This window comes from Chenopodium album, chromosome 16 (assembly GCF_948465745.1).
Source record: "Chenopodium album chromosome 16, dcCheAlbu1.1, whole genome shotgun sequence".
Classification (NCBI taxonomy): domain Eukaryota; kingdom Viridiplantae; phylum Streptophyta; class Magnoliopsida; order Caryophyllales; family Amaranthaceae; genus Chenopodium; species Chenopodium album.
Window position 1 is genome coordinate 25155791 of NC_137849.1, and position 22862 is coordinate 25178652.

The following is a 22862-nucleotide window of genomic DNA, read 5'->3' on the forward strand; positions in this document are numbered from 1 at the left end:
TAGCTAAAAGACAAATTACAGCTTTCTATCAAATATTCCCTGACATATTCCTTGTATCATTCATTCCCTCACTTTCTGTGAAGCTTCCTTCCTGTACAGCTGTCTTTTCCTCCTCTTCTGCTGATTTCTCCTGCTCATCCTCCAGCTCACTCACTATTTCCATGCTGGCAATTGTATCACATCCTTCTAGGTAACTTTGATGATTTTCAAGTTTTTAATGTCGTATTATACACTAATTGTTGGGTTGATTTTGTGCTTAATTGAGTTGTTTGTGTTATTTAATCTAGTCAATTAGTGTGTCTGTTCTTTGAAATTGTTGATTTGTTATTAAATTTATCAAATTAGAGAGTTAGGGTTTCTGATTTTTTTTGGAATTGATAATATTGAGTTTCTGATTTTTTTTTTCTTTGAAATTGATATTATTAATTAACAATGGGCTAGTAAATTTGATGATTTCATATTTAATCTATGAAATTAGGGGGGTTAAGAACTTAGGGTTTCTGATTTTTTTTTTTTTTTTTGGAATGGATTAGTTTGGATGATTGCATTTCTGATTTTTTTGAAATTGATATTAGAATTGGTCAATTAGATATAGTGATTAGTGATTTTGAATAATTGCCTTGAATTTGTATATAATTGCCTTGAATTTGTATATGTTCAGTGATTTTGAATAATTGCAGATTAGTGATTTTGAATAATTGCCTTGAATTTGTATGTGTTCAGTGCTAATTGTTGACTTGTTGGGTTGATTTTGTGCTTAATTTTGAATAATTTAATAAACTTGGCTCTTTGTTTAACTGAACAATGGGGCAAAAGCGTGGGAGTGTTGATTTGTTCTTTTGACTTTATCACTAAATAATTATGTAGTTGTTTTAAAGGCAAAACTAGCACATATTTTTTTATTTATTTATTTATTTTTTTTTTATCTCTTGAATTTAATGTGTGTGGGAGGACAATCAATATTAAGATTGGTGAAAACTGAAGATTATTATAAGCAGTCATACAGGTGGATTTTATATGTAGATTTAGTTGACTAGTTGATAATCTTGAAATTTGGAAATGATATATGAACTATGAAGCCATTTGTTTTAGGGGAAAAAAAAGTGAATTAGGAATTTAAGGCTTGTTTGGCATTGTTTTTTGTTTTTGGTTTTCAGTTTTTTAGAAAACAAAAACCAAAAATAGGAAACAAGAAAAAGGTGTTTCCACTAAATTGTTGTCGGTTTTCAAAATTATCATGAGTTTAATAAATTTGACTAATTTTTTTATTCATTATATGACATATATCGTATGATTTTGAAAAACAAAAAACCAAAAAAACAGAAAACCACAGTGATGCCAAACGAACCCTTAATTAATTAAAAAGGTTGAAGAATGATAGGAATTCCTTAAATCTATGGTTAGGTGACAATAGGGTTTAAGTCTGTACTAGAGTCAGTTAGTAATTCCATAATCAATTTGTGAAACGTGCGACTTTTAGATTGCACTTAGCTGTTCTTCGTGTAAATTATTTTAACCAAAGACAAAGAGAATAATTGTGATGCGTCGTAAGCTGAAGGGGTGAGAAATGCAGCACAACAAACTAGAGGTGATGCTTGCAGGATTTTGATGATATTACAAGCTTGCAGGAGCTTATATTATGAGCTTATGGAATTGGATGTGTTGCTGGCTATTGTTTCTTAGAGTCTAGGAAGCCAATTGAATGAACGATGTTGATCGAGGGTAGCTGCGTTTTTTTTTCCTTCTTGATCTATGTTCCTGGAAGCTCTACACTGCTGTTGCTGTTATTTCCTTAAGCATTAATTATCTGATAAATTGACTGGTAGGAGGTTTTGCTGTTCTATATTGCTTAACAGAATTATTACAATCGCCTCATCTGTTTTCCTTGTTCTTTCTGTTTTAATTGCTGCTGTATATTGTTTTCCTTATAAATTATAATTTGACTGGGATTGGTGACGTTTGTTTTATTTTTTTAAACTAATTGCTTATATGTATACAGTATCAAAGAAAACATGGCAGATTTTGATGCATTTCAACATATATGTTGTATTGGAACGAAGAGATTAGGAGCCTTCACCATGTTGGCACTTGCTCATCGGTATCCAACAAAAATTTTCACAGTAGTGGATGAAGATGATAATTTGATTGCTTGTTGGAATCAAGATCATCCCTTGCCTTTTAGTGAACCTCAATTGGAGCAACTTTTTGCAGAACATCGGAATTTGAATCTATTTTTTAATAATAATATAGTTGTAGCAATACAACAAGCTACTTTGATTTTTGTAGCTATTGAGTTGAACACTAAGGAGGGTATTGGGGAGAAGGGAAGAATTGAACTTGATAAGTGGAAAAGAATGGTTGAACTCATTTGGGATAATGCTAACGGAGCCAAGTGGATTATTGACAAATCTTCTATACCATTTGAGGTGAGGAACAATATCCTTAGTTTGCTCCAGCAGCCTGCAGGTCAATATCAACATCAACATGAAGTTTTTGCAAATCCTGAGTTTTTTAGTCAAGGTTCAGCATTTCAAACGTTGTCACAGGCTCACAGCCCCAAAGAGTTGTATTTGGAAGGAGGTCTCCCAATGCTGATGCTGGTTTCATGCATCAACTCTTATCATTTTGTGCCTAATAGAGTGGAGATTGGAAACGTTATAGCTTTGGATTTTGCTAAAGGTTTTTAGTAATGCACTATTGGGCTGTTTAGGTTCTCTAGCAAATATTGGGTCACCGTTTGCTGATGACTTAATGATCAATGTCAATGACATATTCCAAGTTGATGGAGATCACAGATTGGGAAATGGATTTTTGGATCCAAACGTTGCGGTAGGTGGGCTGGCTCTTCAAAGGGATATAACTTATATGGCTTACATGGCCGAGGAGTATACTCATAAGGAAATTGCTACTTTGTTCAAGATGTTCATTGAAGTTAATAAAAAGAGAGGAGAAATTTGTAAAAAAGATGCTCGATACAATGATATCTCTTAAAGGAGCCACTATGGTTATTCTTGGGTTTGCTTTCAAGGAACAGAAGATGTTTCAGATTCTCTAGCTATTCACATATGTGAGTATTTACTGAAGAAAGAAAAGGCTAGTCTTCGTATTCATGATCCGATTGTTCCCAATGATATTATAAAGAGGTGTATAAAGGCAACACATGTATTGTGGAATCAAAATCTGCAAGTGTTTCCACTAAATGATGCACTTTTTGCAGGTGCTGACGCTATCTGTTTTATGACGAGCACTAGAGTTTCTCCCCCCAAATATCGATTTCCTACATATCCGCCCATTAATGAGAAATCCTCCATATGTCTTTGATTTCACTGGAAATTTGGGTTTCAATGTTGATGCAATTAGAAATGCTGGCTTCCAAGTGTATATCAGTGGGTGCCCATGATTATGATGTCTATTCAAAATGGAAGAATCCGATCGCTGGCACCTACAAAGTTAATTCTCAGCCGTCACTCTCACTTTCCCTCTCAATTTTCATTTTTTTTTCTCTCCCAATTTTCTTTCTCTACAGATCTAAAGAATTCAAACACTTGTGAGTTGCACTTCTCCTTTACCGTTCAAGTGTTCAGCCTATATCAATCTAAAAGGTAATTTACTGATTTCGATTTTCTTTTTATACGGGTTTTCTTCAAATTCAGTTTTGCTTTCATATTTTTGTTGTTGTTCTTGTTGATATGCTTAAATTTCTGTTGTTGTGTTGATATAATTTAGATTTATGTTGTCTTGTTGTTCTTGTTGCTCTTGTTGCTTTAGATTTTTATAAACTGATTTAATTGGGAGAATGTTTGTTACTCAGATTTTGTCTGGATGTATTTTAGTTTTAATTTTGGCACGATTTATTATTTATACTTTTGATTACTAATTTAATTTACATCTTATGCATGTGTGAGCATGATTTAATTTAGGTCTATGCATCTTTGTGAACTTATCAGCATGTTATATTGTTATTCTTGTATTGTTACTTTAGTAAATTTTGTTTTAATTTGTTATTATTTTTTTTGCAGATTTTTTTTGGAGGTGAGGTGGAGGAGATTATTTTGAACCGTTGATGAAAGTACTACATGAATCCTTTAATATTGTTTGAGAATTAGAATTCAAGTTTGTGTTTTAAAATTCTTAATAGCTTTGTAATTCGTTAAGTAGGACTTCATTTGGCTTTTAATTCGTTAAGTAGGATTATTACTTTGTTAGACAATTTTATTTTGGTAGGGGTGATAATTGAATCTGTAAATTTGTGTGTTAGAAAATATTAAAGGTTTTGAAAACCAAAAGGTTATAAGAAAAAAGAATCAGGTTTTTAAGTTTAATTTCAGGTTAATTACAAAAAATCAGGTCAAAACAGGTCAAATTTGGGTTGACCCGAACCTGAAAATATGAGGTTTAGGTTGGGGTTTTCAACCCGAAAACTTAAATGGATAAGGTTCGGGTTGGGGTGTAGCTGACCCGAAATCAATTGACCCGAACACGTATCCGACCCGACCTGATCCGTTTGCCAGTCCTATTCAGGCTTATGTACTCTTTGATATTTCCCATTAATAATATTTTGCTTTGCCGGTCAAAAAAAAAGGCTCAGACACTAGTTGTAATTCTTATTTCCTTTGACTTTTACTTATTTTTCACAATTTTTATTAGAGACTTTGAAACTCCTCGCTTTTCAGGATTAGTCTTAAATTAATTACTAACGTTAATTGTGGTTATTTAGTTATTTATTTACAAGATGTAACCTTAACTAATTCATAATGCTAATACATTTAGACACCTCCTATTGTTTTGTCTCCACAAATTAAATCTGTAAATCATTTGTAAATTATGTTGTCTTTACAATATATATGTCAGACCAAATTTTCCCATTAATTGTAGACGAGTTGTAAAAACCACAATACATTAACAGAATGTTGACTTGGAAAGTTGGAATAATTTGGATATTAGCATTTTTACACAGGTCAAGTCCATATATTAGCATATTAAATTAGTACTTCCTCTGTCTCAAATTTAAGTGTATATTTTCCTTTATATTATTAGGAGAAATGAGTACTTAATTTTGAGTCAAAGGGAGTAGATCAATTAAAAAAAATGAGGTGCAAACACCAGTGTTGATGTTGGGCTGTCAAAAATTGACCCGATTCGAAAACCCGATCTGAACCGACAATAATCTGAACCTGACCTGTACTCGAACAATGGGGTGGAACTAGTGACCTGTAACCCGATCTGAATCCAACTCGATGTTAACCGACAACCGATTTGATCTGATACTTTATGACCTGAACCTGAACTTCCACCCAACCTGATAGTAATCGTTAACCGATTTAATTCGACCCGACAACAATTCGAACCCGAACTAGTACCCGACCCAATTAGAACCCAACACAACTTATTATTGACCCGAGTCATGGAAGGTTTAATAAAATTTTGAGGAAATTGTGAAAAAGGACCTTTTAAGTGGTCGAATTTTTAAAAAAGGACCTTTTAAGTTGTATTTTTTTTTTTGTATGGGGTACTTGGGTGAGCTTGCGTGGTAGTTAGGGATGGCAATGGGTCCTGGACCCGACCTAGACCCGGTTGGACCCGACCCATATTATAGGGTCTGGGTCCTTAAATTTTAGAACCGATGGGTCTGGGTCGGATCTGGGTCTAAGCTTAATGGGTCGGGTCTAAGTTTGGGTCTGGGTCCAAAAATTGTAGACCCAGACCCGACCCAGATCCGACCCATGGACCCGTTGTTAATTTTTTTTTTTTTTTTATAAATAAAAAATATATATCAGTTATAATATAATTAAATAATCATTTAATATACTACGCAATTAGAGGTTGAGAAGATAGACTTTAGTGAAAATGAGCAAATAATACAACAAGCAACCAAGAAAATAAGTTTTTGCGGAGTACAAATTTTGTCTTCTTGCATTGTCTTTACTTTTTAATGAACAAATTATTTTGTGTGTTAAGAATATGAACAAGTTTTTTTTTTTTTTTTTAATGCATCTTTTATTTTTTGAAGTAGTAGTATAGTTATTAAGTTATAATATATATACAAAATTATAAAAATTTAATAAAAACCATATTTAAACCCGTTTTAGACTCGAGACCCGCTAGACTCGATGGATATGGGTCTGTATTTTTTAGACCCAGTGGGTCTGGGTCGGATCTAGGTCCACCTCCGAAATTATTGGTCTGGATTTGGGTCTTAGTGGAACTGGCCCAGACCCGACCCATTGTCATCCCTAGTGGGGCAGAGCTCCGGCGTTAACTATCACGTGTTATATTTTTTTAAATAAGTCACGTTACTAACACGTGATAGTCAACGTCGGAGCTCTGGCATTGACCACCATGCAAGCTCACCCAAATAATCCATACAAACAAAATACAACTTAAAAGGTCATTTTTCACAAGTTTTCACTTAAAAAGTCCTTCTCAAAAAGTCCACCACTAAAAAGGTCCTTTTTTACAATTTTCTCTAAAATTTTATATACCTTTTGTTCAGCTTATATATTGGTACAATTATGTAAACCCTCAATCCTTAACAACATATTGGTACAATTTGTTCAACTTATATACCTTTTGTTCTCTATTACTTCGTATATAGGTTTAATAAAATCTTTATATTGCTTGATCAAATTATGCAGCACGTAACTATATACATTCAACTTGACCACATCGATATTTATTCGAAATGAACTTGAACCAAAACCAAGAATGATCCAACTTTAAGATTATCTGACCAATTATCTGACCCAACACTGAACCGAACCCGAATGTACCTTCTATTCACCCTCCCAAACCCGACACAACACAACCCGAACCTGAAATTGAACTCGATCTTAATTTGACTCGAATCGAACCCGACCTACACCCGAAAAAGTGAAAGTCCCGGAATAATATGAACCGAAATCGACCCGACCCGAACTCGAACCTCATCTGAGGCTAGATTGACTAGACATAACCGAGGGATGACAATTTAATTTGAATTTGACCCGAGTGCAATCCGAGGAAAAAAGTCCAATCCAAGTCCAAAAAAATAAAATTCGAGTTCGAATCCGATAATAAAACTCCGAATCCAAATAGGATTCGGATCGGACTCGGACCTTGCATAGCATCCAACCGAGTCCGACCCACGAGTTTTTACGTGGCATAAATTTATTTTACCCTACCTTTTTTCCAACTCCTCCGCCACTTTTCTCACTCACTGTCCCTCAAGGACTCAATTTTCTCTCTCCTTTCTCCTTCCTCTCCTTTCTCTCTCCTCACTCTCTGTTCATACTTCTCCAATTATCACTATATTTTACCAATTATCAAAAATTCAAAATCAATAATGGAGATCTAAACCAGAATAACAATAATTGAAGACTAAAAGCCTGAAGCCAAGAACAACTTTGTAAGTTCTCCAATTCCACTAATTGAACTGAAAGTTTGTACGGAGTAATTATTTTGTGTAGATCTGAAAGTTTGAACGGAGTATTTATATTGTGTAGATCTTAAATTTATTTTTCAAGTGATAATCATCATTATTTTTCTGTGTACAAACTCTATATTTCTTCAACCCCCTCTATTTATCTTTTTTTTTTTTTTATTTTTTTTTATCTATTTTCTACTTCTGATCTAAGAAAAGGAAAAAAAAAATTGTATGAAAAACGGACTTGGATTCGGATTCGGAGGATATTGAGTCCATCGGATTCGAATTCGGGTCAAGTATAAGCGGAGTTGGATCCGGAGTCGGATTCAAATTTTAGGTCCGTTTAGTAAACGGATAGGATTCGGACCCTACACAGTCCGACCCGAGTCCGATCCATTGTCATTCCTAACATAACCTGATCCTAATTTGACCCGATCAAAACCTGACTTGAATACCCAAATTGACATCTCTGGTTAATGTCATTTTTCTGCTTATTAGATTGGTTGAACTTTGATATGTCTGAGATAATTCATTCGACAGGTTCGTTCTAATATGATGCATTTATTTACTCTCTCTATTTTCTTTTATTTGCATCACTTTGACCGGCACATTTGTCGAAACACGACCATTAATATCTTTTACTTTCTATTAAGAAAAATTGTAATAAAATTATATTATGAAAGTAGACATTATGACTAATCCAATGATATATTGTATAATAATATATATTTATTTTATAGAGGTGAAAAATTAAGTCAACAATGGTATGTGAATAGTGTAAAAATTTAAGTGATGCATTTAAAAAAAAACGGAGGGAGTATCTATCTACATCAGTACATGTACATCTACATCTATCTACACTCTTTAAAAAGTGAGAAGACCACCGATACTGTTCCTAATGAACAGTAGGACACTGCACGGTTAGTTCTACCCTTTTTATGCGACTCATTTTACGTGCTTGCCATTGTAGCTTTGTCCCCACTAGTCTTTTTTCCATTTCCTTCTGTCCTTTCTTTCCCTATTTCCTCGCTATAACTCATTCTCTCTTGCTTTCTCATATTCCATGGCTTTTTCTCCTTCGATCATTTTCCATGGTTTTGTTATTTAGAAATTTGGTTGTTGGATTCGTACTGATCATGGATTGGTTGCTCGCCTTGTCGTATCCTGGGTTGCGTCGTACGTGTTCTGGTGGTGGTGGTTTGGTAATTATATCCACTGAAGCTAAGGTTTGTTTCCATCGTTTGATACTACAATTAGAGTTTTGATTTTTTGATATTTGAAGCCTATTACCATTCATGGATATGCTCAGGCGATCTTGTTACGTTTTAGAGATTGCTTAAAGAAAATCCTTCTCTTCTTAAGGAACATAATCCTGTGGTATGCTTTTAATCTCTTTTGTAATTTGTGAGATGGGGTTTTGATTTTTGATAAATTAGGAAAAGGGGGTTTTGATTTTTGTTGAAATTGGGTGTTATTTTTGTTGTTTTCTTTAATAATATGAGCTTTTTCGGTGCTAAATTATGGTTTAAAATGTGATTTATTGGTTGGATTTTGTGTTGAGTTTGGGATAAATGGTTTTGATTGAATTTGGGAATTAGGGTTTTGATTTTTGTTCAAAATGAGAAATGGGGATTTCTGGGTGTTAGTTTTGGGTGATTATTTGTGCTAGAATATGTTTTTTGATCTGATTTCTGGGATGAGAATCCGACTACCTTTAACATGGCCTTGCCGTTGTGTCTTTGTGAGCTTTGATGTTCTTTCTATATTAAACCCAGCGAAGAGCAGTTTGGTTTTTTTCCTTTTTTTAGTGATAGTTATTTTCTTGGATTTCTACGAATAAGTGGTGTTGGTTATTGGGCGGGTCGGGTTAGGGTCAGTGCGGGTCGGGTAAAAAAGGGCCATATTTTATGGGGTCAATATCGGGTCGGGCCAATGCGAGTCGTGGGTCAATAGCAGGTCGATAATGGGCGGGCCTACAAAATATTACTTAAAATAAATATTGGACAAAGCCATTATTAAGTATATATGAATACAAATTCATCTATGTAATTATATTTTACATTATCTATTTTCTTTATTAATTAAATTGGAAAAATATTTTGGCCCTATATTGATCCTACCCAATAAGGGCCCTATCCACTAAAGGCCCTGTCCATTCAATCAATCAATCAAAGCCTTAATCCCAAAAGTGGGATCGGCTAATATGAACCAAATTTGATTATTCCGTATAGTCATCAACATAAATCTTTCTCCTTCATCCTTTCTCCTTTATCCCTTACGATCCAGTGCTTCATCCTCATGTAAATCCATGCACTTCATATCCTTCCTAATTCCTTCCAACCAAGTCATTTTTGGTCTCCCTCTTCCTCGTTTAACCCTTCCATGGTCCCACTCTTCCACTCTTCGCACCGGTGCACCCTCGGGTCTCCGTCTTATATGTCCAAACCAACGCAGATGATTTTTCCTTAATTTATCTGCAATGCCTGCCACACCTACTTTCTTGCGAATAACCTCATATTTCTGATTCTATCTCTTAAAGTGTTTCCACACATCCACCTTAACATGCGCATTTCCGTAACCTCCATCTTATTAATGTGCTCTTTCTTAGAAGCTCAACATTTTGTACCATAGAGCAACACTGGTCTTATGGCAGTCCTGTAGAATTTTCCCTTCAACTGTAAGGGAATGCTTCGGTCGCATAACACTCCCGTGGCCACTCTCCAATTAAGCCACCCTGACTTAATCATGTGGGCCACATCTAGATCAATGTCACCATTCTTCTGTATGATTGACCCAAGATACTTAAAACATTCACTCATGGTCAAATCCTTTCCATCCAAACTCACCACTTCATTGTTTGTCCCCCTCTGAGTACCAATACGACATACCAAATATTCAGTCTTACTCCGACTTAGCTTAAACCCTCTAGATTCCAACCTTTGCCTCCATTGCTCTAACTTGGCATTAACCCCATCCTTTGTCTCATCCACCAAAACGATATCATCTACAAACAACATACACCATGGAACCTCATCTTGAATTGGTCTACTTACTTCATCTAGAACTGTTGCAAAAAGAAAAGGGCTTAATGCAGACCCTTGATGCAATCCGATTGTAATAGGGAAATCTTTTATCAACCCTCCACATGTCCTCACATTTGTTGACACATCCTTAAACAGGTCCACATGCCTTCGTGGGATACCTTTATTTAACATTGCCAACCAAAGTACCTCTCTTGGCACCTTGTCATATGCCTTCTCTAAATCATAAAGACCATATGAAGATCCTTCTTCTTTACCCTATAAAACTCCATCATTTGTCTTATCAAATGGATTGCTTCCATAGTAGATCTCCCGGGCATAAAACCAAATTGGTTATTCGAAATGCTTGTGCATGCCCTCAACTTTTGTTCGATCACCCTTTCCCGCAGCTTCATAGTGTGGCTCATAAGCTTAACCTCGGTAATTAGAACAATCTTGAGCGTCTCCTTTGTTTTTATAAACCGGGACCAAGGTGCTCTTTCTCTAATCTTGCGGGATCTTTTTAGCCGTCCATATCTTGTTGAAAAGGTTTGTTAACCAATCAATACATATCTTACCCAAACACCTCCACACCTCTATCAGTATACCATCAGGGCCAAGTGGCTAACCACCTTTTTAGGTTTCATTGCGCTACCCTACCCAATAACCACCTCTAGGTGGTGTGCTTAAAGCTTTGAACCTTGTTTTCTTTGATGGGGCTACTTTAATTTTTGTTAAATAATGTGTACTCGTTAATCTCATATTTTCATGTTTTTTCAAGCTCAGGCAAGTATAATTAACTATGCTTGCCAAGATGATTAATTTAATTTTCTATAGAATATATGTTAGGTTGCGACTCTTTCATACCTAACTTCTAAATATTTCACTTGTGAATTTGTGAGAGAAATCACTCCCATTCGTGCTTAATTTATTTTGTTTTTTCTTTTATCTATCAAAGTTGATTCTTGGGTTCAATTTGATTTTGATATGAAAGGTTGGAAGTTAAAATATTTAGTTAACCAAATTGTTGATTTCTGCTACTCATGATTTAGTAATTTCAGTGTTTCATCACAACGCTCTAGTCTTGTTGTTTATTTTGCTTAGTTATCTACCTGTTTTTTCTAGGTGCAAACAAATCAATTTATGCACTGGAATTCTTAGATTTGGGGAAAAATTTGCGAGCTAACGATGTTTCCAATACTTAGGCAATTTCAGTGACAGCAGTTGCGCCCATTGACCCTGGTTCGTATTCTCTTCCAGTCTTCCTTCCTCTCCATATCTCTCTTTCTCCCTCTCTCTGTCTTTCTCTCACATAGAGGCACACACATAAGTGCTTAGTCTCTCACCCATAAGATATTTATCACTTTCGTGGCAACTCCTAGATTGACAAACTTATTTTCTTTGTACGAATAAGTAGTACAAATATGTATGTTTGTCCAGGAGCGTTTACAAATTGAACTACTTATTTGTACATAATATTATGGAAAATTTGTTCAAAAGGACCACTGAAGTGGCCTCTTTTGTTCAAAAGGACCTATTAAGGAAAAAGTTATTTAAAAGGACCACAAAAAAACAGTTTGGGTTGTTGAGGACCAAAGCCGATTTTCAGGCAAGTTAACGCCGGACTCCGGCGTTGACCATCACGTGCCAAGCACGTGACTCATTAATTTCACCAAAATTTAATTTTTTTTTCCTTTTTCCATAATTTTCCTCTAATTTTCCAATTAACCCCAATTTAACCCTTTTCAATTTCATTCTCTCTCCTCCTTTCTTTCTCTATACTCATCTTGTTTGCCATTGTTAGTGAGGTCAAAGCATCAAGTTAAATGGTTAATTAAATTAACTTCACCACAAGCAGAAAATAAGCACAACATCAACCCACAACACGCTAACCCTCCTCCCACTTCACCACCGACAACAACCAGGCCACCACTCCAACACACCTCCGCACCTCCACCAAACAGCCCAAACAAACACCTAACGAACCCACAACCACCTAAACCCACAATGCTTACCTTGTGCGAATTATCCTCAATTGTAGTGTGGATGAATTCGTTTGAAAATAAATGCGAATTACGGGTTGAATATAATCAAAGGTTACAGAAATGAGGAGAGAGAATGAAGGGAAAAAGGGATAATTGGGGTTAAAGGGAAAAATGGGGGGAAATTGTGGAAAAAGGAAAAAACAAATTTGGTTCATGGTTTAGATTCATGGTTTATGCTTTGAGGAGTGAGAAAGAAGAAGAAAGGGAAAAATTGGGGGTAAAGGGGAAATTTGGGGGGAATTGGTGGAAAGAGGGAAAAAAAAAGGGAAAATAAAAATTTGGCCTCAAAATAATGAAGCACGTGCTTAGCACGTAATGGTCAATGTCGGAATCCGGTGTTGACTTGCCTGAAAATCGGGTTTGGTCCTTCTCAACAACTCAAACTGTCTTTTGTTGTCCTTTTAAACAACTTTTTCCTTAATAGGTCCTTTTGAACAAAAGAGGTCACTTTAGTGGTCCTTTTGAACAAATTTTCCTAATATTATTGGTTAAATCGCCTTAGTTCATTTGAGCGTAGTTCATACATAAATCTGAAATTTGAAATTATATTGTCAGAAGTTGTTGTGTTCCTGATAATTGAGATTGATTGTCCTGGATCCATGTATTATAAATGGCTTTAAATAAATGTCATTTTGGTGATCCAAGCTACAGATTTGTAATCTGTAGCTCATGTAGGATTAAATTGGTTTTACATAGTCATACTACAAATGTTAGGTGTTTAATTAAGTTGACTCAGGCCATGCTGAATTGCACCTTATGTTAGAATAATTATCTTTTAAATGCATGATACTAGAGAAGTGTATTTGTTGCTTGTGCTTCAGGTAAATGTGTAGAAAAGTGGGATCTCAAGGATCTAAACCCGAAACATGTTGCTTAGGTTCACCTAATAAGACAACAGTGCTTTAGGCTCTTGATGTTTGTAGGTCAAGAAGTTTCTCAACATTTTAGGCATGGTCATTTTTTTCAGTGTGTGTTTGTTTTCGGAGAATTCCAGTCTGATTGGTGATCATGTTTTGTGACAGGCACTGAGGATGACAACGGGCTTGGGTTTCTTGCAATCCATGAGTTCGCATATGAACAACTTTAAAATGCCACATTAGGTTTTGCAGTTGAGAACATTGAACATTGTGTTTGAGCATGGTGAAAAAGCCCCAAATGAGGTGTATATAGGGAAACTAGAGAACCAGACAAGAATTATTGTTACGTGTTTTAATAGAAGTGCATGGCCTGATTCTCGCCAAATTTTTGGTAAGGATGCTCTCTTATCGTCCTTCAATCCAAATCACCTACCATGCTTTACCTTTTATACGGGTAGTTCTTCGAGTTTTGTCATGCTTTAGTAGGCGCTCATGTTTGAAATTTTAATCTGATGGACGTAGAAAATTAGTAGATGATTGGCATGTCATTTATCTGCTCTCGTTTTCTTTCTGATTATACAGTTACTTTTCGAGAGAGAATCCTTAATGAATTAGTTATGGCCTGCACTATGTTAAAGGTTTTTTTGTTTTTGAATCATTGAATGTTGCATTTCAAAACCTAGGGTTTGTCGTTAATGAATTGAGTCATATGTAATTCATACAACTGATACAAGTAATATCCTATAAACCTTAATGTACTCGAAATGTCAGAAAAGGCATTGGGTTTGTGGATTGAAGGCTTGAAGCACGTACTCTGAATTCTCCATTGATGTGGCTTCTGAGCTGTCCCCTCAGTTCAATGAGGTAAGATCTTTCTTCTTCTATGTTGTCTCTTCCAATTCCTGTGCATACTTTGAATTCTCCACTGTCTAGATTGCTCTCATCTCTTTCTCTCTTTTCCAATCATCAAATTTCTTTTTCAAAATCTAGGGTTTATTGTTGATTTATTGAGTCACTATATTAGGTTTTCAGAATCTTAAATATTTAACAGGTTATGTTTGATTAATTTTGTTACTGCGTAAGAAATGTACTCATATAAGTTTAATTAGTTTAATTCGAGCATTATGTCTATTGTGGGTTTATGGGATAATCTATTGGGGTGGTTGTATAGCCTGTATTGCACAATTTGCACCTTTTGTTTCTTGTAATTTTTTACAATATAGAGTAAAAACACCAGTGATAAGTCACACCATTATTGTGGGGTTCTGAGAACTATGAATTGCACGATTTGCACCTCTTGTTTCCTCTGTTTTCTCTTCTTTACCTTTGCTGGCCTCAATCTATGATGGTGTACTAACCATTATTTGTTGTATACTGAGTACAAAGGATGTTATTGGTTCTTGGATTAAGATTTTTGTATTCAGGTGAGGAATAATATGTTTACGGGTATGTGTTACAGATGACTTGGGAGGGTTCAAAGGTGGTGATTGGTGAGGTATTCATGGCTTTAGTTAAGACCATATTAGTTATGAAATAGTTATAATTGATGGAAAATAGGCTTGGTTTTGATTTTCTGACCGTATGAGTAGTATTCTCAGAAAATTGTTATTGGTGTGATTATTTTGGATTAAATTGCTCTCTGGATTTCATTTTATTGACAATTTTTGTTAAAAAGAGTGCCTATATCTCTCTATAAAATAGCGCTTTCGTTTTTGCTTCTTTCTGCTACTTTTTCTCTCTTTATAATCTCTCTTCAAGACGTTGAATTAAGCACCTAATTAACAAGCTAAGACATACATTGTCAAATTTTGTTTATAATCCCAAATTGATGTTCTTGCTTATCAAATTTTGTTTGATTTTCATACTTTGTCTCCCAACTAGAAAAGAATGAGAACTGCTTTTTACTACAATCAGTAGAAGCAGAAGTAGATGATCAAAAAGGTCAATCTCAATCTTCGTAGATCGTAAACTAAATGTACATAGCTGAATATTTGTGATGTCTGTAAATGGCACCGAAGGTGCTGAAGGCTAGACCATCATTTTTATAGTAGTTGTAGCTTTTACTTGATAGTTGGTGTAAGATGATTGTTCGGGAACATCAGCTATATATCATTTATCCATATAGCCTGCTTGAACATGTAAAAATTCGCTTGTCTATTCAATCTATTCCAGCATCAAGTCTTGTTTATGTCTGATTAAGCATTTAAATAAATACTCTGTACTTCGCAGCATAAGCTTTACTTGTATATTCATTATCAGTTGGCTATATTGTTATGAGGGTCAGAGGATTTAATTGTTTTTGTTGGAGAAATCAATTATCATTACTATAAATACGGAGAATGTGTTAATGATTTTGTCTAAAATCAATTATAACAAACCGTTTTTGCGGACTGGGTATTAGATGATTATAATTATTTTTTGAGCCAACACATGTGTCACAAAATCATTAACAAATTTATACATCATAACCCTGTTCTATGTGTTATCGGACTATTTTAAGGATTTTGTAGGTAAAATCAATTATAAACATATAAGCTTTACTTGTATATTCATTCTTTATAATGACGGTTATGATAATCTTATGAGAAACTATAGCATAATGACATGTTAATGCTATATTCAGGGTTTTAAAACTAAACAACACCACTAGCAATGTTGGCTAATTTCTCCTAAGCTATTAGCTTAGCTTGTTCATAAGCTATTAATTTTAGGAATGTGCAATTAACTTATAACAAAAAAAAAAAATAATACTCCGTATCTCTATATTCAGACATTGGTAAAGTGGGAGAGGATTGAAAAGATAAATGAGATACATAGAGGTGTGCTTTCAACATATTCTAGATTCATTTGCAAATTAGAGGTTCGTGTGAAGATTCACCGTACCAAAGAAATAGATTTGCCAATTAACAATTAAGTTATGGCGATAGATTGATGAAGTGAGAGTTCGATGGATTTGCTTTCAACATATTTTACTTAGACGAATTAATAATTCGTGAAATTGCACATTTACGCCCAAACTATGTAAAGTTTTTTATTATTTTTTTATTTTTATTTTAATATATAGTTTAGCTTTTTATATTGAGTTAGTTTCATTTACGTATAAATGCAAATTTTTTTTTGCAAATATCTTTAATCTCATACTAGAAAAAATTAGAAACATTAATAAAGTATTCATCAAGACGAATAAAATTAGAAGTGGAAAGCTAAATATCGCCCTCGAATATCTAACTGACGCCCGCAAAATATAGTAAAATTACGTATTTATCCTTATAATAACGATTATAAAAATAATTAATTTTACCTTAATTTCACACTTTTACTGTACACAAAAATTTTTACCGTTCTCTCTAGTGGTCAACGGCCACCAACGCTCATCGGTCAACCACCCCAACCACCGTGATTTTCAAAATCAAACAAAATTTTTTAAATTTTGCAAAATCAAATTCGTTAGATCTTATGGACAACAATGAAATACCAGAAACACAACCTTTGACGGTCGCCGAAGGCTCGTCAAACCGTACGGAATCAGTACGTCGCGATATTTTTTTAAAAAAAATTCAAAACCCAGGAAACGCCTAGAATTTTCGAATAACCTTGGCTGAAACGCCTAGTTTTTTCGAAACATCCTAGGTTATTCGAAAAAACTAGGCGTTTTCCGGGTTTCGATTTTTTTTTATTTATATTTCACGTATTCGTTGATTGTTATTGGATTTTACATGGTCGAAATTATTATTGTTATTAAATTTATATTATAATATTGTTATTAGAATGATTATTGGGTTTAAATCATTATTTATATTATTGAATATATTAAGTATTTTATAATTAGTGTGTTGTTAGAATTGTTATTATTATTAGTCGTGTTTGTTGGTTCTTAACTTTTATTAATATTTATATAGGATTCTGAGTCCGAGGATGGTGATGGTGTGGACTATAGCGGACATTTTTTGACAGACGAAGTGTTTTCGAGTTTTGAGGATGCTGTTCTATGGGCACAAAATGTTTGTCGACCGCTCGGATTTATGTTAGTGAAGGCTTCTTACAAGACCGATCGAAGTGGTCTACCGTATCGATATGTGAATTGTGATCGTGAAAAAAAGGGCATGATAAGAGACATGATGAATGCGATACGCAAAGACACCAAAAGCAAGGCAAACAGTTGTCCTTTCAAACTCAAGGTTCAGTATGTCAGAGTAGTAAATGGTTGGAAACTTAGTTGCTTGAACGACACTCACAATCATTCTTTGGTTGTTTATCCCGAGGGACATCGACAAATTAGCGGTCTTAGTATTGCTGCTAAGCAGGTAGTGCGTGACATGACTCAGGTACAGGTGCCGCCTCGACATATCATGAGAACTCTTGTAGAAAAGTTTCTCGGAGACCGTCCAAACATCAGGCATGTCTACAACTGCAGAAGTAAAATAAGAATGGAGCAATTCGAGGGAAGAGAAGTAGTTCACCAGGTGCTTCATTTGGCCAGACAGAGCAAATACCTCACTTGGGTTTTTACTGATTCCAACAATGTGTTGCAACATGCTTTCATGGCACACCCGATCATGACAAATTTGCTACTCACATACCCGTATGTGATAGGTATGGATTCCACTTACAAGACGAACCGATACGGCATGCCATTCTTTGAGATTGTTGGGGTTACACCGACTAATCAGAACTTTCTTGTTGCATACGCATTCATGAGGTCAGAGTCCCAAGAAAGTTATCGGTGGGTGCTTCATTGCTTGAGGTTGTTGATCGGTCATCATAGAGAGCCGTCGGTACTACTGACAGATAGGGAGCTTGGCCTTTGTGCAGCGTTGAAGAGCGTGTTTCCAAAGACAAGACACATGTTGTGTGTGTGGCATATTAACAAAGATGTTGAGGCGAAGGTTACTTCCATGTTTGAAAAAAAAGGAGATTGGTGCCAAGTTCAAAAATGGGAGGTGGAGGCTTGTGATTAATGCTACATCTGAAGAGGCATATAACAGAGAACTTGCAGTGTTGAAAACCAAGTGGAGTCGATGGCCGAAAGTGATTGAATATGTTGTGGACACTTGGCTCGTACATAAGGAGAAGTTTGTATTGTTTTGGACATACAAGGTACTACACTTCGGCAATGTTAACAACTGCAGGGTTGAGAGCCAGCATTCAGCATTGAAGTGTTGGATTGACAGTTCAACAGGTTCTTTAGACACGGTTTGGGCTCAGGTGCACTGCTCGATTGAGAACAAGATCATAGCTATTCGTAATGGATTTGAGGCATTTAGAACAAGTCATGGTCAGAAGTACAAGCATAAGCCTTTGCATCAGTTGAATGGAAAGGTATCCCACTATTGTCTATCTATTCTTCTCGGTGAGACGAACAGGATGCGAGGGTTGAGTACGGATATCCATCGACGCTGTGGGTGTGCTCTACATACTACCCACGGCCTACCTTGTGCGTGCCAAATATACGACTCGATTGCTGCAGGGAAGGGGTTGTATTCGAAGGACATTCATCCATATTGGAGGACCCTTGTCATTGGACATGGTGTCGACATTCCTAATATAGTTGATGAAAATGATGAGGATCGAGCTCATTTCCGCAACCTTGTTGATCAGGTTATTGCCAGCGATCCTGTGATGCTTAGGCACGTGTCACGAGTTATTGAGGGTGAGATGGATCCTAACTATGATGACCTTCAGGAGCCTAGAGTCAACCCCCGTGTAAGGGGACGACCACCCGAGAATCGTAATAGGCGGGATCCTTCGTTTTTCGAGCATGTTCAACGTAGTGGGCGAGAGAATCGATCTAGAAGTAGGCCACCCCCATTTGATACAGGTGATTATCGATTTAAATAATATTTTTATACATCATATATTTTAATTTAACTATATGTCATATTATTTTTTTGATTTTGCAGGTACCGGGTTCGACATGCGACAATGCAGATACAGCTACGCTATTCCCAACGTCATTTAGCCTTATGTCGTAGGTGTTAAGGACGTTATTGGAGATGGGAATTGCGGATTTCGTAGCGTAGCAAATTTATTGTACGGAAATCAGGAGGAGTGGCGATTGGTTCGACATCAAATGGCAAATGAGGTTGGTTCTTACCCTTGGTTGTATAGCATAATTTACTACGAAATATGGGGCCAAGGGGTTGGTTCAGGACTGAAAAGGGAGGTAGACTGGATCAGATGGGACGGTGATGCGTGTGGAGAGGAGCACTGGATGGTAGCACAACAGGATTTTTTTGCTATTGCCACAATATGGAATGTGGTGGTGATTTGTTATGGAGTAGGAAATAGACCGTCATGCTACTATCCATCTGCTACTATTTTACCGTTGAACAATCGTGGACGCTTAGATAGGCCTTCTGGTGAGTTTGTGATTGGAATTGTTGGTGGATCGCATTTCATTCGGTTGTATATGGATTGTGACCACCCACTACCTCCAATTTCACCAATGTGGTTTAACGCTCGTCAGGCAAGTGTAGATGGGTGGGAGACAAGGTACGAGAGAAGGCTTCAACTATGGCAGGCATTAATCAACTCTTAAGTACTGTTGAGTATTTTCGTGGATTTTGATTAAACTTTCTTATAACTTTATTAATAAACATGGTTATTTTTTTTAATTTATTTTAAGCAATTCTTTTCAAAATATATTAAGCAAGTACTACATAATTAGAAAATAAAAAACTCATACATAAATGTCAACTTGATAATTTCCAACAAATGTGTAAAACTTAAATGTCCACTAACAACATCCAAAACATAGTCAACATCCAAAACATAGATAAAACAACAAAGTCCAAGCTAAATACATATGACAACTAATCTCCAAGTCCATTTATTGCATTCCAATCATCAATCACTTGCTCCAACATTGCTCTGGTGTCTCTCAATAGCATAGGGTACTCACTAAGTGATCGCTGTGCTGTAACCATGAATCGTCCTACCCACTGCACAAACAATTATAATTGTATTAATAGTAATTATAGGAAAAAAAATAAATAAAAAACAACTAATAAAAAACTTACATAATCAACGTTGGTCCTCTCAGGAAGACCGTGATCATCCTCAACATTAGGAGTGACGATAGGATGGCTAACTCTCCTAAACCATGATAGGTAGTCAGGTGCACAAGTATGTCCTCCAGGTGGAACTCTAGTATATCCACCAAGCATAAGACTGAACGCAGCACCGGGAACAAATCTATCCCACATGCGAGTAGTCATTTGAGCTGAAAAACTAACCCTATAAGACTTAACACTAACTGGTCTCTGAGCATCATCGGGCTTAATCATGTCACCGGGAATATCCTATATAAACCCCAACTGTCAAACAACTCGACCGGGCATATATGGCTCTATGATGCCTCGATAGCGAATACATCCGGTAAACGCAGTCCTAGGCACCTGCAATGCAGGAAAAGCTCCGTACGGCAACCAGCATACCTACAAATTAATACAACTGTAAATCAAAGAACTATAAAACAAATAGTATTACGTATCTATTTATACCTCATGGTTACTCAGCTGGTCAAGTCGAGTACGAAAGGACATGAGACGCTGTTGATGCTTCCTCGCCATACCAACATCCCATAACCCTGCACGTGCATATGGAACCTCTCGCGTCAACACACCTTGGTGAGGCCGAAAACATGGAAAATACTCGTATATCCAAGCTTGTAGAAGAGTTAGACAACCCGTGATAGAATCACATCCATTTCGGGTGGCATGCCCGAGCTGACGATACAAGTACGCTAGTGTGGCTGAACCCCGGGAGTATCTCGTCAACCTCTCCAGGTTAAGCTCCACAAACAACTCAGTGAGAAAAGAAGGGTGGGTACGAGAACCGCTCTTGTCAGTAAAGAGCGTGTTACCCAATAGGACCCACATGTAACCAATGACCCGAGTCGCCTCTAGTTGCTCTGCACTACGACACCTAGCAATAATCTGGTCAGTATGGACGCCACCGTTCCTGTAGATGGCAGTATGAGTCCTGACCTGTAGCTCCTCCGTAGTCAACTGTAACAACTCAGCTGCAAATGTCCTATACTGGTCATTAGAAAGGTCATCGGCAACCATATCCCCATCAACCCGAATACCAAGTATGTGGTGTACGTCGTGCAACATGATAGTCATCTCATTAAAAGGTAGGTGGAATGTGTTTTTGCCTGGATGCCATCTCTCCACAAAAGCAGAAATAAGCGAAAAATCAAGGTGGTCGTGCATAATGCTCGGCAGGTTCGACAACCCAGTCTGGCGTATCCGCGTAGCAATGTCTGCCGTAAATTCCTCTATCCATTCAATCAACGATCTACATACACTTGCTCTAGTATGACACCGCAAAAACCGTCAATCTTCCCCATCCCAAATATATCGAGCAACACGGGCCCCGAAACTAGGAATAACAGTCCCAACCTCGGGTCCACCCTCCATCGGCCCCTGAACAAGCCAAGGTGCTACAGATCGAGGTGGTCGTGAACTCGTAAATCTCCCATCAAGACCTCTCGTCACGACAGTCGGCTGCTCCTCAGCATCAGCATTAGCATCATCATCCTCAGGTCCATCATCATCGTATCTCGAACCCGAACCCGAAACCGAGCTAGTTGTCCTCAACAAAGGATTAAGACCGGCTCCCCTCCTGCTCATCCAAATAAGTCCCAGAACTCTCCACTTCTCTATCGCGCTCTGGTAAAGAACTACCTTCCCGTATACTAATCCCCGACCCCCTATCTCTCCTAATCGACGCATTAATGCCGCGTGATCTAGCATGCCGTGGACCAGAACCCTCGACTACATTCTAAATTTAGAATAAAATGGCATTAATACTTGTGCTTTTTAATCTAATGAGTTTAAAATGACATTAATATAAAACAAACAAGCTCGACCAAACAAACATTTCAACCAAATACTAAATCAACATTTCATAAAATTCAAATCTAACAACACCAATTAATTAACCAATTAATTATAACAAAATCAACCAAACAATATTTCTAATAATTAACAATTATAACAAAATCAACCAAACAAACATTTCATAAAATTCAAATCTAACAACACCAATTAATTATAACAAAATCAACCAAACAAACAATATTTCTAATAATTAATAATCAACCAAACAATATTTCTAATAATTAATAATTAACCAATTAATTATAACAAAATCAACCAAACAAATATTTCATAAAATTCAAATCTAACAACACCAATTAATTATAACAAAATCAACCAAACAATATTTCTAATAATTAAAAACTAAATATCTAAACTTTCAACCAAATACTAAATCATAAATTTAATTTTCTAAATAATAAACTAGTACACATATCAACCAATTAATTATAACAAAATCCAACAAATAATATTTCTACTCAATAACAACTAAATATCCAAACTTTCAACCAAATCCTAAATCATAAATTTAATTTTCAACTCAAAAATAAAAAAATAAGATTACAAGACCATGCCGTACATAAATTGATCTCCATAATTACGGGATCTTAATACTCTAGTGATTATTTGGGTATCATCATTTTAATTCAAAA

At 36.0% G+C, this 22862-nt stretch overlaps 2 protein-coding genes and 1 pseudogene across 8 annotated transcripts; all 3 read left to right on the top strand.

Annotated features, from left to right (window-relative positions):
• The first annotated feature begins 206 nt into the window (after positions 1-206).
• Positions 207-4295, top strand: LOC145585034 (UDP-glucose 6-dehydrogenase 4-like; annotated as a pseudogene). Its single transcript, XR_014100522.1, has 2 exons — positions 207-3602; positions 4020-4295. The product of XR_014100522.1 is annotated as a UDP-glucose 6-dehydrogenase 4-like (transcript).
• Positions 4296-7188: 2893 nt separating this feature from the next.
• On the top strand, positions 7189-19909 carry LOC145586323 (uncharacterized). Of its 6 annotated transcripts, none has more exons than XM_081643109.1 (6): positions 7189-7384; positions 11548-11664; positions 13490-13715; positions 14096-14188; positions 17224-19142; positions 19225-19909. In XM_081643109.1, the coding sequence occupies exons 5-6, from the start codon at positions 18197-18199 to the stop codon at positions 19281-19283; spliced, it is 1005 nt and encodes a 334-aa protein (XP_081499235.1). In that variant the 5' UTR covers positions 7189-7384; positions 11548-11664; positions 13490-13715; positions 14096-14188; positions 17224-18196; the 3' UTR covers positions 19284-19909. The 6 variants fall into 6 exon arrangements, 5 of the variants coding, with proteins under 5 accessions (XP_081499235.1, XP_081499238.1, XP_081499240.1 ...); XM_081643112.1 differs by having other exon boundaries at positions 14101-14188; XM_081643110.1 differs by lacking the exon at positions 7189-7384 and adding an exon at positions 8387-8628.
• Positions 16129-18191, top strand: LOC145584004 (protein FAR1-RELATED SEQUENCE 5-like). Its single transcript, XM_081640946.1, has 3 exons — positions 16129-16143; positions 17224-18023; positions 18137-18191. The coding sequence occupies exons 1-3, from the start codon at positions 16129-16131 to the stop codon at positions 18189-18191; spliced, it is 870 nt and encodes a 289-aa protein (XP_081497072.1).
• Positions 19910-22862: the final 2953 nt, after the last annotated feature.